The 14,702-nt window shown below is 36.1% G+C and overlaps 1 protein-coding gene across 15 annotated transcripts in view; it reads left to right on the forward strand.

The window, feature by feature from the left end:
- Window positions 1-14,702, forward strand: part of CD46 (CD46 molecule) — a 32,702-nt gene that overhangs the window by 6,403 nt on the left and 11,597 nt on the right. For 5 of the 15 annotated variants that reach the window (XR_004272187.1, XM_032289076.1, XM_032289074.1 and 2 more), the window contains 7 exons: window positions 1-70; window positions 2,693-2,778; window positions 4,311-4,508; window positions 5,264-5,446; window positions 5,870-5,914; window positions 6,022-6,066; window positions 8,681-8,722. Coding sequence is in view for 14 of the 15 variants with exons in the window: in XM_032289076.1 (XP_032144967.1) it covers window positions 1-70; window positions 2,693-2,778; window positions 4,311-4,508; window positions 5,264-5,446; window positions 5,870-5,914; window positions 6,022-6,066; window positions 8,681-8,722 (669 nt within the window). In the remaining variant the exon portion in view is untranslated. The remainder of the gene's footprint in view (window positions 71-2,692; window positions 2,779-4,310; window positions 4,509-5,263; window positions 5,447-5,869; window positions 5,915-6,021; window positions 6,067-8,680; window positions 8,723-14,702) is intronic. The other 10 variants (XM_032289075.1, XM_032289085.1, XM_032289083.1 and 7 more) reach the window with 5 other exon arrangements.

Below are 14,702 nucleotides of genomic sequence, written 5' to 3' on the forward strand. Positions count from 1 at the left end.
ATGGCCAAGCAATCCTTGCAAATGGGACTTACTCATTTGGAAATCAGCTGCACTTCATTTGTAATGATGGGTAAGTTGCTCCTTAGAGGAAATTAGGGAAATGTTAGTAATTTTATTTTTGTTTTGCCTTTCTTCTTAAGCATTCATGTATATTTAATTTTGCTTTCTATGTGACAAGTTATACTTCTAACCAAACAACTCATGGATGCTTTATGGGGATAGGCAAGATGTATAGTAAATAAAAAGAAATTGATATTGAAGGAAAGCAAAACTACTTGCTGTCTCTGACAGTAAGCCTGTTGTAAGCACTAAAAATGTAGTAATCATGAGAATTTATTCTTCACAACTGAGTGTCCCCAGTTGAAATCTGCCAACTCTTAGACTTGAAGTAGAGCTCACAGAAATGAGAGCTATTTCTCTCATTTCTGTCAGAAGTAGAATTGCCAACTAAAGATACTCTTGTATCCAGGTGACTCTGTAAGGTGTTGCCCAACCAAAACTAACCCGATTAGCCTTTAACTATCATGTTGATCAAAATCTCCCAGTTGAAAAACCTTATTTTTGAGACTGCTACAATATGAAGCATCTCAAGAACAGGCAGTGAGCACTCAGTAATAGTCTGTTCTGTAGGGCTTTTGAAGTCGTATGTATTGGGAATACTGGATATTTAAGAGAAATGTGCATTTAGAGAGTAAATGTAATTTTCTGTCCATTTTCTGTTGCAATAACAATACTTGAGTTTAAGTAATTTCTAAAGAAAAATTTTTTGGCTTATATTTCTGGAGGCTGGGAAGTTCAAGGACATGGCAGTAGTGTTTGGCAAGGGCTTTCACGCTGCATCATAACATGCTGGAAAGTGAAAGGGAAATTTAAATTTAGCATGTGTAAAAAAGTCAAAGCACAAGGGAGGTGATTCTTACTTTCTAACAACCTGCTCTTATGGTAATGAATCCAAGCCTACAAAAATTAGAATTCACTCCCACAAGAATTAATGAAGACTCTCTAGAAAGGCATTATCCCTCTTAATGACCTAATCATTTCCAAAAGGCCCCACAACCTCTTAATGTTGTTACACTGGCAATTAAATTTCAATATGAGTTTTGATGGAGACAAACCAGATTTAAGCAATAGCAGTAATACACTATAATACAGAAAAAATAATGGCCAGGTGTAGTGGCTCACACCTGAATCCCAGCACTCTGGGAGATCAAGGCAGGCAGATCACAAGGTCAGGAGTTTGAGACCAGCCTGACCAACATGGTGAGACCCTGTCTTTACTAAAAATACAAAAATTAGCTGGGTGTGGTGGCATGTGCCTGTAATCCCTGCTACTCAGAAGGCTGAGGCAGGAGAATCACTTGAACCCGAGAGATGGAAGTTGCAGTGAGCCGAGATTATGCCACTGTATTCCAGCCTGAGTGACAGAGCAAGACTCCATCTCAAAAAAAAAGAAGATAAAATAAGTGAATATTGGATGAAAAATCACCTGTGACTATGTAAGGCAGTTTCTCTGACAGTTTTAAAAATTTGGTTAAGTAGAAATATTGGAATATTCAGTTAATAGTTACATAGAGCGGCCGGGCATGCTGGCTCACGCCTGTAATCCCAGCACTTTGGGAGGCCGAGGTGGGTGGATCCTGGCCAACTTGGTGAATCCTCATCTGTACTAAAAATATAAAAATTAGCCAAGCGTTTGGCACGTGCCTGTAGTCCCAGCTACTCAGGAGGCTGAGGTGGAAGAATCACTTGAACCCGGGAGGCGGAGGTTGCAGTGAGCTGAGACTGGCCACTGTGCTCTAGCATGGCAACAGAGCAAGAGTCTGCCTCCAAAAAAAAAAAAAAAAAAAGTTACACAGAGCTTGCTAGGCCCTCTGAGAGATACCAAAAGTTTAAGACATGGATACCCCTAAAAGAAACTCTAACATTATTGAGAAACAATGTATACTGAGAGCTATCAAAACAAAAAAGAGAAATGCTAAATAAGTAGAATTATTCATGATAATTACACTAAAAGTCGAGAAGGAAGAGAGATTTCTGTGAATTTAAATCAGAAGATTTCAAGTATACGGGTATACTCAATGAAAGTATTCCTATACTCAGTAAGCTATCCCTAGAAAGACATTCTGTTCTAAATAATGTTAATAGGAGCTAAAACTCACGTATCAATATGTGCCAAATGCTAACTTATCTAATCCTCTGAACAACTGCATGAGGTATGTACTGTTACCCCTTTTAATCAACTAGGAAACTGAGTGAGAGGAACTTTAAGTGACTTGCCCAAGCTCAAGAAACTAGTAAGTTGAGGAGCAGGGACTCAAATCCTGGCATTCCAGCTCTAGGACCTGATCTCTCTACACAGTCCTTGTCCTTACTGAGCAGAGTGGTGTGAACAAAGGCACAGAAATGAATGTATAATGTGATTGCAGGAGATAGCAAAGATGCTGGGCAGACAGGCACAGCAGATTTAGTTAGACATCTTTGCTCTTGGCCAATATATGTTCAGATGGAGAAATTCTTTATTTGATTAAAATGCAGACTTACTTAGCACTTTCATTATATAGTATGATGTTTTAGAAACCACCCCCTCAAATTACTGCAGTGTAGAAAAGCAACCATATAAAAAGTTCCTTCATTATTATGTGTGTCTTATTAATTGCTACACAAAACAGTAACCCTTTCTTTTCTCATTTAGTTATTACTTAATTGGTAAAGAAATTCTATATTGTGAACTTAAAGGATCAGAAGCAGTTTGGAGTAGTAAGCCCCCAATATGTCAAAGTAAGTAAATTCTCTCTCTTTTTTTTTTAATTTAGACCAGTAGTTCTCAAAGTTTTTTGCCTCAGGGAACCCTTTACACTTTAAGATTAACAAAGATCCCAAAGAGCTTTCTTTTATGTGGGTTTTATCTATTGGTATTTATCATATTGGAATTCAAATTGAGAGGTTTTATAATTAATTATTGATTCTTTTTGGTTTTGTTTTTCCCAAGACAGGGTCTCACTCTGTTTCCCAGGCTGGAGTGCAGTGGCACAATCTCAGCTCATTGCAACCTCAGCCTCTTCAGTAGCTGGGACTACAGGCATGTGCCACTATACCTGGCTTTTTGTAATTTTTGAAGAGACAGGGTTTTGCCATCTTGCCCTGGCTGGTCTTGAACTCCTGTGCTCAAGCCATCTGCCCCTGTGGGCCTCCCAAAGTGCTGGCGTTACAAATGTGAGCCGCCACACCCTGCCTGATGAATTGTGAGAATAGACACAATACATATTAACATATGTAACTTTTTTTAATGAAAAATAACAGTTTTCCAAAACAAAATAAAACTAGTAGGAATAGTGGCATTGTTCACACTTTTTTGCATATCTCTTCAACATCTGGCTTAAAGCAAGATCAGATTTGGCCTGTTGTGTTATCATACAATATGTAGCCTTTGGAAAAAATCTCTATACACTTGTAAGGATGACAGTGAAAAAAGACAGTAATATTTTGGTGGTACTGTGAACCACCGATTTGGAAAATGGATATATTTATAAATTGCAAAGGATTTCTCAACCACCCACTCTGTTAAGCATATTTTCTAATTAAATTGTCAGCATTTCTTGTGATGACTAGAACAAAATTTAGCATGGCCTTGCAAAGAAATATAGGTATGTTATTAGTCCATTTTTATATTGCTATAAAGAAATACCTGAGACTGGGTCATTTATAAAGAAAAGAGGTTTAATTGGCTCATGGTTCTGCAAGCTGTACAGGAAGCATGATGCTGGCATCAGCTGGGGGTTTGGGGAGGCCTCAGGAAATTTAATCATTGAAAAAGGAAAAAAGGGAAGAAGGTGTCTCACATGGCAGGGGCAGGAGCAGGAGCAAGGTGGGGAGGATGGGAGGTGTTGCACACTTTTAAACAACCAGATCTTCCAAGAACTCAGTATCATGAGAACAGCACCAAGGGGATGGTGGGTGCTAAACCATTCATGAGACATCTACCCGCATGATCCAACCACCTCCCACCAGGCCACACCTCCAACACTGTGGACTGCAATTCGACATGAGATTTGGTGGGGACCACAGATGCAGACCATATCGATGGGTATTTACACTTTAAGAAAATGAGATTTGTTCTGAAAGTTAGTCAAACATTAATGGGTTGAATTTGGGACATTTGCTTATAGAAATCTTCTTTTAAATCAATATTGAATTCACAACCAGCTTGTAGAAACCCTATATTGATGAATGTATTGAAAGCATAGAAATTTTACTAATGCTAATTTTACTAATCTTTTATACTTCCTTCCCTCTTTTTCCACATTATTAAGAGATTCTGTGTAAACCACCTCCAAAAATAAGCAATGGAAAACACACCTTTAGTGAGGCAGACGTATTTGAATATCTTGATGCAGTAACTTATAGTTGTGATCCTGCACCTGGACCAGATCCATTTTCACTTGTTGGAGAGAGCACGATTTACTGTCGTGACAATTCAGTATGGAGTGGTGATGCTCCAGAGTGTAAAGGTAATCTTTCAATGTATTTCCTTCTTCATTTGTACATACTCTGGAATAATTTTGTAAATAGTTTTATCTATGACTAAACAAAGCAGGCGTATGCGCTTCCTCCTCCTGTATGATTGATTTCTAATATATTTTAATACAGGTTAGTTCAAGTCAAAAAACAGTTCTAGGTACAGAGTTCCCTATTTCTTACCTTCACATGTTCTTGGCATTTCATTTTTAACAGTGTGAACTACTATGTATCTGTGTGAGTTAGAAGTTTTTGTTTGAAAGAACCAAAAAAATAATCAACACACAAAGTCTGTGATCCTATTTATGTGACATTCTGAAAACGTCCCACTATAGGGAAAAAGCAGCTCAGTGGTTGGCTGGTTGTAGAAGAGGGGGTGGTGAGGGAAAAGAAGGGTGACTCACAAAAGGGCATGAGGAAATTTTGGAGAGTAATGGAACTTTTCTTTACTGTACTGGTAGTTACATGATTATTTGCGTTTGTCAAAACTCATGTAGCTGTATACTTGAAAGGCGAATTTGACTGTATGTAAATTATATGCAATAAATCTTTAAAAATATCATTAAGGAGAATATATCATTTAAAATGCTTCATATTTAAATGTTTAACATTTAAAGACTTTTTAGAAATGTTTTTAACATCTTGCATTCCATTCCTTGTCTCTGTTTCCACTGGAAATTACTACTTGGTACTACTTTTTCTGTAAAAGCAGATTTCCATTAATTCTGGGGTTTCTCTCCTTTTCCAGTGGTCAAATGTCAATTTCCAGTAATCGAAAATGGAAGACAGATAGCAGGACTTGGAAAAAAATTTTACTACAAAGCAACAGTTATATTTGAATGTTATGAGGGTTTTCACATCGTTGGCAGTGACACAATTGTCTGTAACAGTAACAGTACTTGGGATCCCCCAGTTCCAAAGTGTGTTAAAGGTACAAAGTTTGTCTTTTTTCTGTCTTGGTTTGTTGTTGTTGTTGCTGTTCATTTTTGACTTTATTTCTTTGATATTAACTATCAGTCATACAGAATAACTGAAAAGGAACAATTTTAGTATTTAACTCTGTTTTGTATTCATTTCTATGCCAGATCTATGACATGAAATTCACATAAAATTCTGCTGTTGTGATTTGCTGTACTTTTCCAGGGTTCTCAGCATGTTATGTACATTGCATGGGTATATACTTTCTCTGGTTCAATAATTTTATGTATAAAAAGTAGGTTACAACCACTTTTTGGAGTGAATTAAAACACGGGCATTTTTATCTAAGTAAGTCAAGAAGGGCATAATTCATATAAATAAAATGGCAGCAATAACTCCCAGGTGGTTGATCTAATAACGTTATTTTATTTCCTAGAGCCGCCTCCTTCCAGTACAAAACCTCCAACCTTGAGTCATTCAGGTTTAGTAACTTCTTCCTTGTGTTTCTCAAAAATCTTATAAATTCCTGGAGAAAATGCCAGTAATAACTCCCAAGTGTTTGATCCAGTCTACATTATTGTTTTCCAGTGTCGACTTCTCCTGCTACAATATCTCCAACTTCCTGTGTCTCAGGTTTAGTAACCTCCTGCTTATATTTTTTCAAAAATCCTTTAAATTCTTGGTGATTTTTTAAAAAATCCTTCAAATTTCTGGTGATGTCCACTCATTCATCATTTTTAGTAATGAAAGGAGGGAGGACATTTGTCTAGCCATTTTAGTTGTTATACATAGTGATTCTAAAATTATCTGCCATAATCTGGGGTTATAATTTTATATATATATATTGAATTAGGACCTTCCTTTTTATTAGTAAGATGTAAGTGGGATGCATTTAATGAACTTAGCATAGTACCTGGTATATAGAAAGCTCTTAGAGCTAGCTAATATGACCTATTCAACACTTAAATTAATGTTAGGGAATAGGAACATCCATGTATGTTTGCTAATATGTATATGTGTTAATATGTATGTTTGTTAATATGTATGTTTTGTGTCATCAACTTCGCTATTTTATTCTTTTCAGAAGTGATCTGTTGACACTTTTACTGAGAATGTTCCTATTCCAGGAATTTTTCATTTTCTGGAATGCAACGAGTTTGTGTCTTCTGATGTGACACATTTAAACAGGGAAATTTCTGCTGTCTCCAGAGCAAGACCTATATTTCTGCCTCTTCCCTATTTGCCCCTCTTCCACATCTCATAATCTTATTTTTTTTTCCTCTTTACTGGGTAGTTTTATCCGGCCATAGCAAGTAAATTTTATAGCAACGGAAAGGCAGGAAATGTCCTTACTTACTGAAATGAAATAGAAGACTTTTTGCAGGGACTCCTGGTCAACCACTGTGCTTACGACTGGAGCGATCATTTTGATATGATGGAAGGAATTATCATCCTGATTACAACACTGCTGTCTCTGGTTTCACTTTGCTTGCAGCAGAAGCAAGAGACAGTAGTCATTGTGGGAAGAGCATTAGCCTGGAAAGAAACATCATTTCTATGGTCTTCCATTTCCCTTTAGTTTAATGTGGATGTCGAACTGAAATCTCAAATCACTGGCTTCTAATTCGAATATATATTTCCTATCTCCCTAATATGTTAAAGGATTGAGGGGAATTATGCATGTTAACATAGTAATTAAAATACCTTCTTATAGGCTGGGGGCAGTGGCTCACTCCTGTAATCCCAGCACTTTGGGAGGCTGAGGTGGGTACATCACAAGGTCATGAGCTCAAGACCAGCCTGTCCATGATGGTGAAACCCTGTCTCTACCAAAAACACAAAACTTAGCCAGGCATGATGGCAGGCACCTGTAATCCCAGCTACTTGGGAGGCTGAGGCAGGAGAATCGCTTGAACCTGGCGGGGGAGGCACGAAGGGTACAGTGAGCGAAGATCGAGTCACTGCACTTCAGCCTGGGTGACAGAGTGAGACTCAAAAAAAAAAAAAAAAAAAAGAAAAATACCTTGTATTTTTGTTTATTAGTAAGGTGTAAGTGCCCGGTGTATAGAAAGTTCTTAGAGCTAGCTAATATGACTTATTCAACACCTAATTTAATATTAAGGAAGAGATAGATCCATGTATGTTAATATGTAATTGGTAACTGGTAGCCTCTTGAATTGAGTGCTGTAGGGTTTGAGGGCAGGAAGAGATGGGCTTTTTGGTGGACTGATATGTGAGCAAAACAAAATTGCGTTTGAAATTTATACTCAATGAGGCATCCATGCTTACTCACATGCTCTTAGCGGGTATATGCACTAAGTTTGTTGATACAGTCTTTTGAAAGAGTTGACAATAAGCATTTCATAAAGTGTTTATAAAACACTGATCTAGCTTAGTGCTTGAGAACAGAGGAGAGAATTGCTTGTGAGAAAAAGTTTATATAAAAGAGAAACTACAAGGGTATTTTTTTGAAAAATCATTCCTCATGGGGTTGTCAGTCATTTTTCATCATCAGAGGACAACTAAATAGCAATATAATTATGTTAAGGTAGATCTAAATTACTAACATGCAAAAATAGCCAGGAATCCTAAGTGGAAAAGGGGAAGATGTAAATTATGTAGTATGATACCACTTACAGTTTTTAAAAAAGATACATATGTTTACCCCAAGCACATTTTTTTTTTTTTTTTTTTGAGACAGAGTCTTTCTCTGTCACCCAGGCTGGTGTGCAGTGGCATGGTCTCAGCTCACTGCAACCTTCACCTCCCAGGTTCAAGCGGTTCTCCTGCTGCCTCAGATTCCCAAGTAGCTGGGATTACGGGTGCCCACCACTATGCCCAGCTAATTTTTGTATTTTTAGTAGAGACAGGGTTTCTCCATGTTGGCCAGGCTGGTCTTGAACTCCTGACCTCAAGTGATTCGCCCGCCTCGACCTCCCAAAGTGCTGGGATTACAGGCATGAGCCACCAAGCCCGGCCACACATTACTTTTGTGATTTATTATTGGTTATCTTCTAGGATTTCCGTTATAAAATAGAGTATAGTGAGCATTCTTGTACCTACATCCTTACATACCTGTGCAGCTATATATGTAGGCAAATTCTAATCTGTAGAATTGCAAAGTTTGTAAAGTATGTGTAGTCTTCATTTTGATAAATAATCTTTAAAAATCAATATCAAAATTGAAGTCATAATTTTATATTGACAAGGCCCTGATGAATTTATAAAATCAAACTTATTTTTCTAGGTCCTAGACCTACTTACAAGCCTCCAGTTTCACGTTATCCAGGTTGGTTAGCCCTTTATCCTACTGATATTGTTAAGAATGTTTTTTACTTAAAATTTTTTTAAATTAAAAACTTTAGACATATCTAAAAAAATGTTAAGAATTTCTAAATGATAGGTGAAAAGTAACATCTTATTTTAATTTGCATTTCTTGGTTGTGGGTTTTTATTTTTTTGTTTGTTTGTTTGTTTGTTTGAGACAGGGTCTCACTCTGTTAACCAGGCTGGAGTACAGTGGTGCGACCACAGCTCACTTCAGCCTCAACCTCCTCCTGGGCTCAGGTGATTCTCCCACCTCAGCCTCCCAAGTAGCTGGAACTACAGGCACATGGCACCACACCCAGCTAATTTTTTCTCTATTTTTTGTAGAGACAGAGTTTTGCCATGTTGCCCAGGCTGGCCTCTAACTCCTGGGTTCAAGCAATCCTCCTGCCTCAGCCTCCCAAAGTGCTAGAATTATAGGTGTGAGCCACCATGCGTGACCAATTTGCATTTCCTTAATTATCAGTGAATCTGAACTTTTTTTTTGATCTACATTTGTTTATTCGTGTGCTTTGTCTATTTTTCTATTAGGTTTCTAAAATATTTTTCTTAGTGATTTTTGAGAGCTCATTATGAATTAAAGCTCTTTTAATATGAAGCAAACAGTGTTTTCCAGGTTTTTTTGTTTTGTCAGTTTTAAGCTTGTTATACTATTGGATATAGATTACTTTTTATAACTTTTAATCACATGAGTTGTATTTGAATATATTTTTATAGAATTTCAAACTTACAAAAGTATATAGAGTAAAAGATTAGTTTCTTTCTAACTTATCCAAGTTAATTACTGTTAATAGTTCAGAGTTTCTTTTTAAATCCATGTTTGTGCATCAAGATCTTTTTTTGGAAAGTTTTATTTTAGTTTGTGGGTACATGTGAAGGTTTGTTACATAGGTAAATATGTCACAGGGATTTGTTGTACGTATTGTTTCATCACCCAGGTATTAAGCCTAGTACCCAGTAGTTATCTTTTCTGCTCCTCTCCCTCCTCCCACTCTCCCGCTCAAATAGACCCCAGTGTCTGTTGTTTCCTTCTTTGTGTTCATAAGTTCTTAACCACTTAGCTCCTACTTATAAGTGAGGGCATGCAGTATTTGGTTTTCTGTTTCTGCATTTGTTTGATAAAGATAATAGCCTCCAGCTTCACCCAAGTTCCTGCCAAAGACATGAACTCATTCTTTTTTATGGCTGCATAGTATTCCATGTGTGTATGTACCACATTTCCTTTATCCAATCTGTCATTGATGGGCATTTAGGTTGACTCCATATCTTTGCTATTGGGCATAGTGCTGCAGTGAACATTCATGTGCGTATGTCTTTATGGTAGGATGATATATATTTCTCTGGATATATACCCAGTAATGGGACTGCTGGGTTGAATGGTTGTTCTGCCTTTAGCTCTCTGAGTAATCACCATACTGCTTTCCACAATAGTTGAACTAAATTACACTCCCACCAACACTATATAAGTGTTCCCTTTTCTCTATAACCTTGCCAGTAACTGTTATTTTTTGACTTTTTAATAATAGCTTATTCTGACTGTTGTGAAATGGTATCTCATTGTGGTTTTGATATGCATTTCTCTAATGACCAGTGATATTGAGCTTTTTTTCCATATGTTTGTTGGCCACATATAGGTCTTCTTTTGAGAAGTGTCTGTTCATGTCCTTTGCCCACTTTTTAATAGCGTTGTTTTTCCTCTTGTAAATCTGTTTAAGTTCCTATAAATGCTAGATATTAGACCTTTGTCAGATGCATAGTTTGCAAAAATTTTCTCCCATTCTGTAGGTTGTCTGTTTACTCTGTTGATAGTTTCTTTTGCTGTGCAGAAGCTCTTCAATTCAATCCCACTTGTCAATTTTTGCTTGTGTTGCAATTGTTTTTGGCATCTTTGCCATAAAATATTTGCCTGTTCTTATGTCCAGAATGATATTGCTTGCATTGTCTTCCAGGGTTATTATAGTTTTGGGTTCTACATGTAAGTCTTTAATCCATCTTGAGTTGATTTTTGTGTATGATATAAGGAAGGGGTCCAGTTTCAATCTTCTACATATGGCTAGCCAGTTATCCCAGCACCATTTACTGAAGAGGGAATCTTTTCCCCATTGCTTTTGTCAATTCTATGGAAGATCAGATGGTCATAGATATGTAGCCTTATTTCTGGGCTCTCCATTCTGTTCCATTGGTGTATATACCTGTTTTTGTACCAGTACCCCCATGCTGTTTTTGTTAGTGTAGCCTTGTTTGAAGTCAGGTAATGTGATGCCTCCAGCTTTGTTCTTTCTGCTTAAGATTTTCTTGACTATTCAGGCTCTTTTTGGTTCCATATGAATTTTAAAATAGTTTTTTCTAGTTCTGTGAAGAATGTCATTGGTAGTTTGATAGGAATAGCATTGAATTGTAAATTGCTTTGGGCAGTTTAGCCATTTTAATGATATTGATTCTCCCATCCATGAGCATGGGATGTTTTTTCATTTGTTTGTGTCTTCTCTGATTTCTTTGAGCAGTGTTTTATAATTCTCATTGTAGAGATGTTTCACCTCCCTGGTTAGCTGTATTCCTAGGTATTTTATTCTTTTTGTAGCAATTGTGAATGGGATTGCTTCTCTGATTGGGCTCTCAGTTTGGCTGTTGTTAGTGTATAGGAATGCTAGTGAGTTTTGTACATTGATTTTGTATCCTGCAACTTTGCTGAAGTTGTTCATCATCTGGAACAGCTTTCAGGGCAGACTAAGGGGTTCTCTAGATATAGAATCATGTCATCTGCAGACAGAGATAGTTTGACTTCTTCTCTTCCTATTTGGATATGCTTTGTTTCTTTCTCTTGCCTGATTGCTTTGGCTAGGACCATCAACATATTTTTATGTGTAGTTATACTGTAGTTTGGTGTTTTGTCTTTTGTTAAAAATGATGTCATGCTGTACATATTTTTCTGCAACTTGAACTTTTTCCACTTACACTCTTAGATTGGGGTTGTGTTTAGATTTATTCTCATCTTTTCTAATGGTGACTTAAATATATACCATATTTCATTTAACTGTCCTCCTATCAGTGGTCATTTATATGTTCAGACATTTTACATTAATAGGTAGTTGGATGTATAGCCTTTGGTGTCTTTCTTACTAAAACTTTAGGTCTTTCATATGCTGAAATTATATAAAGATTTCAACTACGTGTTCTGACTTTGGTCTTTGCACTTAAATCGTTGGTACATCCGAAATTCATTCTGGTGTATATAATGAGATATATGGTTCAACCTCTCCCCACTCCACCCACCACCATCCAATAGCTAAACAGAACCATTTTTTGAATAAGTTGTCTTCTCCCCAACTGATTTGAAATGCCAATTTGTATCATACATTGCATTCACAGGTGTTCCATCTTCCTTTCTCCTTTGAGCTTTGTCTATTCTTCCATTCTTGTACCAAAAGCAAGTTTTTTTTTAACTGTAGTACTATATGTTTTAATAACTTCCAGAATACTTCTTTTCAAAAATTTCTAAGGTACTCTCATGTTAATTTTTCCAAATCAACTTTTCATTTTATTTATCATTTGACCATTTTAAGTTTACAATTCAGTGGCATTAAGTACATTGACATTGTTATATAACCATCAGTACCATCTATCTCTAGAATAGAATACAATCATCCCACACTGAAATGCTACTTCAACAGTAACTCTCCATTCCTCCCTATCTCTAGCACCTGATTATAACTACAGTATACTTTTTGTCTCTGTAAATTTGCCTATTCTAGGTAAATTCATATAATTTAGATATAATAAGTAGATTCCGCTTATGGAATCCCAGTATTTGTCCTTTTGTGTCTGGCTTATTTCACTTAGCATGTTTTTAAGGTTCATCTATATCTTATCTTGTGACATGAGTCAGAACTTTATTCCGTTTTATGGCTGAATAATAGTCCATTATATGTTTATACTATATTTCATTTATTCATTCATTGTTGCTAGACACTTGGGTTGGTTTGTTTTTATCTTTTGCCTCTTTTGAGTAATGCTGTTATAAACTTTGAGTTCCTGTATTAACTTCTTTTAGTTATATACCTGGGTGTAGAATTGCTAAATCACAAGGGAATTCTATTTTTAATATTTTGAGGAATTGCCATACTGTCCTCCACAATGGCTGCACCATTTTACATTCCCACCAGCAGTGTACAAAGGTTCTCATTTTTCCACATCTCCACCAACACTTGTTAAATTGTTTTTTCAATAATACCCAAGTGTCTTAGTCCGTTTTGTATTGTAAAAACAGAATACCACAGACTGAGTAACTTACAATGAACAGAAATTTATTTCTCGCAGTTCCGGAGGCTGGGAAGTCTAATATCAAGGTGTGGGCATCTGTGAGAGCCTTCTTGCTTTGTTATGATATGACAGAGGCCATCACATGGTAGAAGGGAAAAGAGAGGGTGAGAGAGAGAGTAAGAGGGGTGAAACCACGCCCTGACTAGCAAACACAACTCTGCAATAACGACTTAGTCCATTCATGAGGACAGAGCCATAATGACCAGAACACCTCTTAAAGGTGCCACCCCTAATAACATTACATTGACAATTAAATTTCATAATGAGTTTTGAAGGGGTCATTCAAACCATAGACCATCCTACTAGATATGAAGTAGATATGCATACTAGATATGCATTTCCCTAATGATTAGAAATGTGTTGAGAATCTTTTCATGTGCTTATTGATCATTTGTATATCTTCTTTAGAGAAATATCTATTTAAGTCTTCTGTCCATTTTCAAGTTGGGTTGATATTTGTTACTGAGTCTTAGGAGTTATTTATATATTCTGGATATTACTCCCTTATTATATATATGATTTGTAAATATTTTCTCCCATTTTGTGGGTTGCCTTTTAACTCTGTTGATGGTGTCCTTTGATTTACAAAATTTGCTTTTAATTGATGAAATACAATTTTTTTCTTGTCTTGCCTTTGCCTTTAGTGTCACATCCAAGAAATCATTGCCAGATCCAACGTGGAGAAGCATTTCCCCTATGTTTTCTTCTAAGAGTTTTATAGTTTTACCTCTTGTGTTTAGGTCTTTTATCTATTTTGAGTTAATCTTTGTATATGGTAAAGGTCCAGCTTCACTTTTTTGCCTGTGAATATCCAGTTTTACTAGCATCATTTGTGGAAGAGACTGCCCTTTCCCCATTTGGCTGTTCTTTGTCACTCTTGTTGAAAACCATTTGACCATATATGCAGAGGTTTATTTCTGTGTCTCTGTTCTAGTCCATTGGTCTGTATGTCTGTCTTTTTGTCATTACCATTGTTTTGATTATTATAGTTTTATAATAAGTTCTGGAATCAGAAAGGGTTAGTCTTCTCAACTTTGCTCTGTTTCCAGGATTGTTTTGGCTATTAGTGGTCCCTTAATTTCATATGAATTTTAGAATGGATTTTTCTATTTCAGCAAAAAAAAAAAAAAAAAAAAAAAAAAAAAAATCAGGATTTTTATAGGAGTTGCACTGAATCTGAAGGTTGCTTTGTAGTATTGATAGTTTAAAAATACTAAATTTTTTCAATCCATAAACACAAGTGTCTTTCCATTTATTTATGGCTTTAATTTTTTAGCAGTTTTGTAGTTTTCAGTATGTAAATCTTTCACCTCCTTAGTTAAGTTTATTTCTAAGTATTTTATTCTTTTTGATGCTATTACAAATGATATTGTTTTCTTAAGTTCCTTTTCAGATTATTCATTGTTAGTGAATAGAAATACAACTGAGTTTTGTATGTTGATTTTGTAACCTGCCACTTGGCTGAATTCATTTATTAGTTCTAAGGGATGTTTGCGTGTGTGTGTGTATATGTGGGATCCTTTGAGAGTTCCACATAAAAGATCATGTCATCTGCAAACAGAGCTAATTTTATTTCTTCCTTTCTAATTTGAATTCTTTTTTTTTTTTTTTTTTTTTTTTTT

Source organism: Sapajus apella, unplaced genomic scaffold (assembly GCF_009761245.1).
Source record: "Sapajus apella isolate SASKATOON/1434 unplaced genomic scaffold, GSC_monkey_1.0 scaffold22, whole genome shotgun sequence".
NCBI lineage: Eukaryota > Metazoa > Chordata > Mammalia > Primates > Cebidae > Sapajus > Sapajus apella.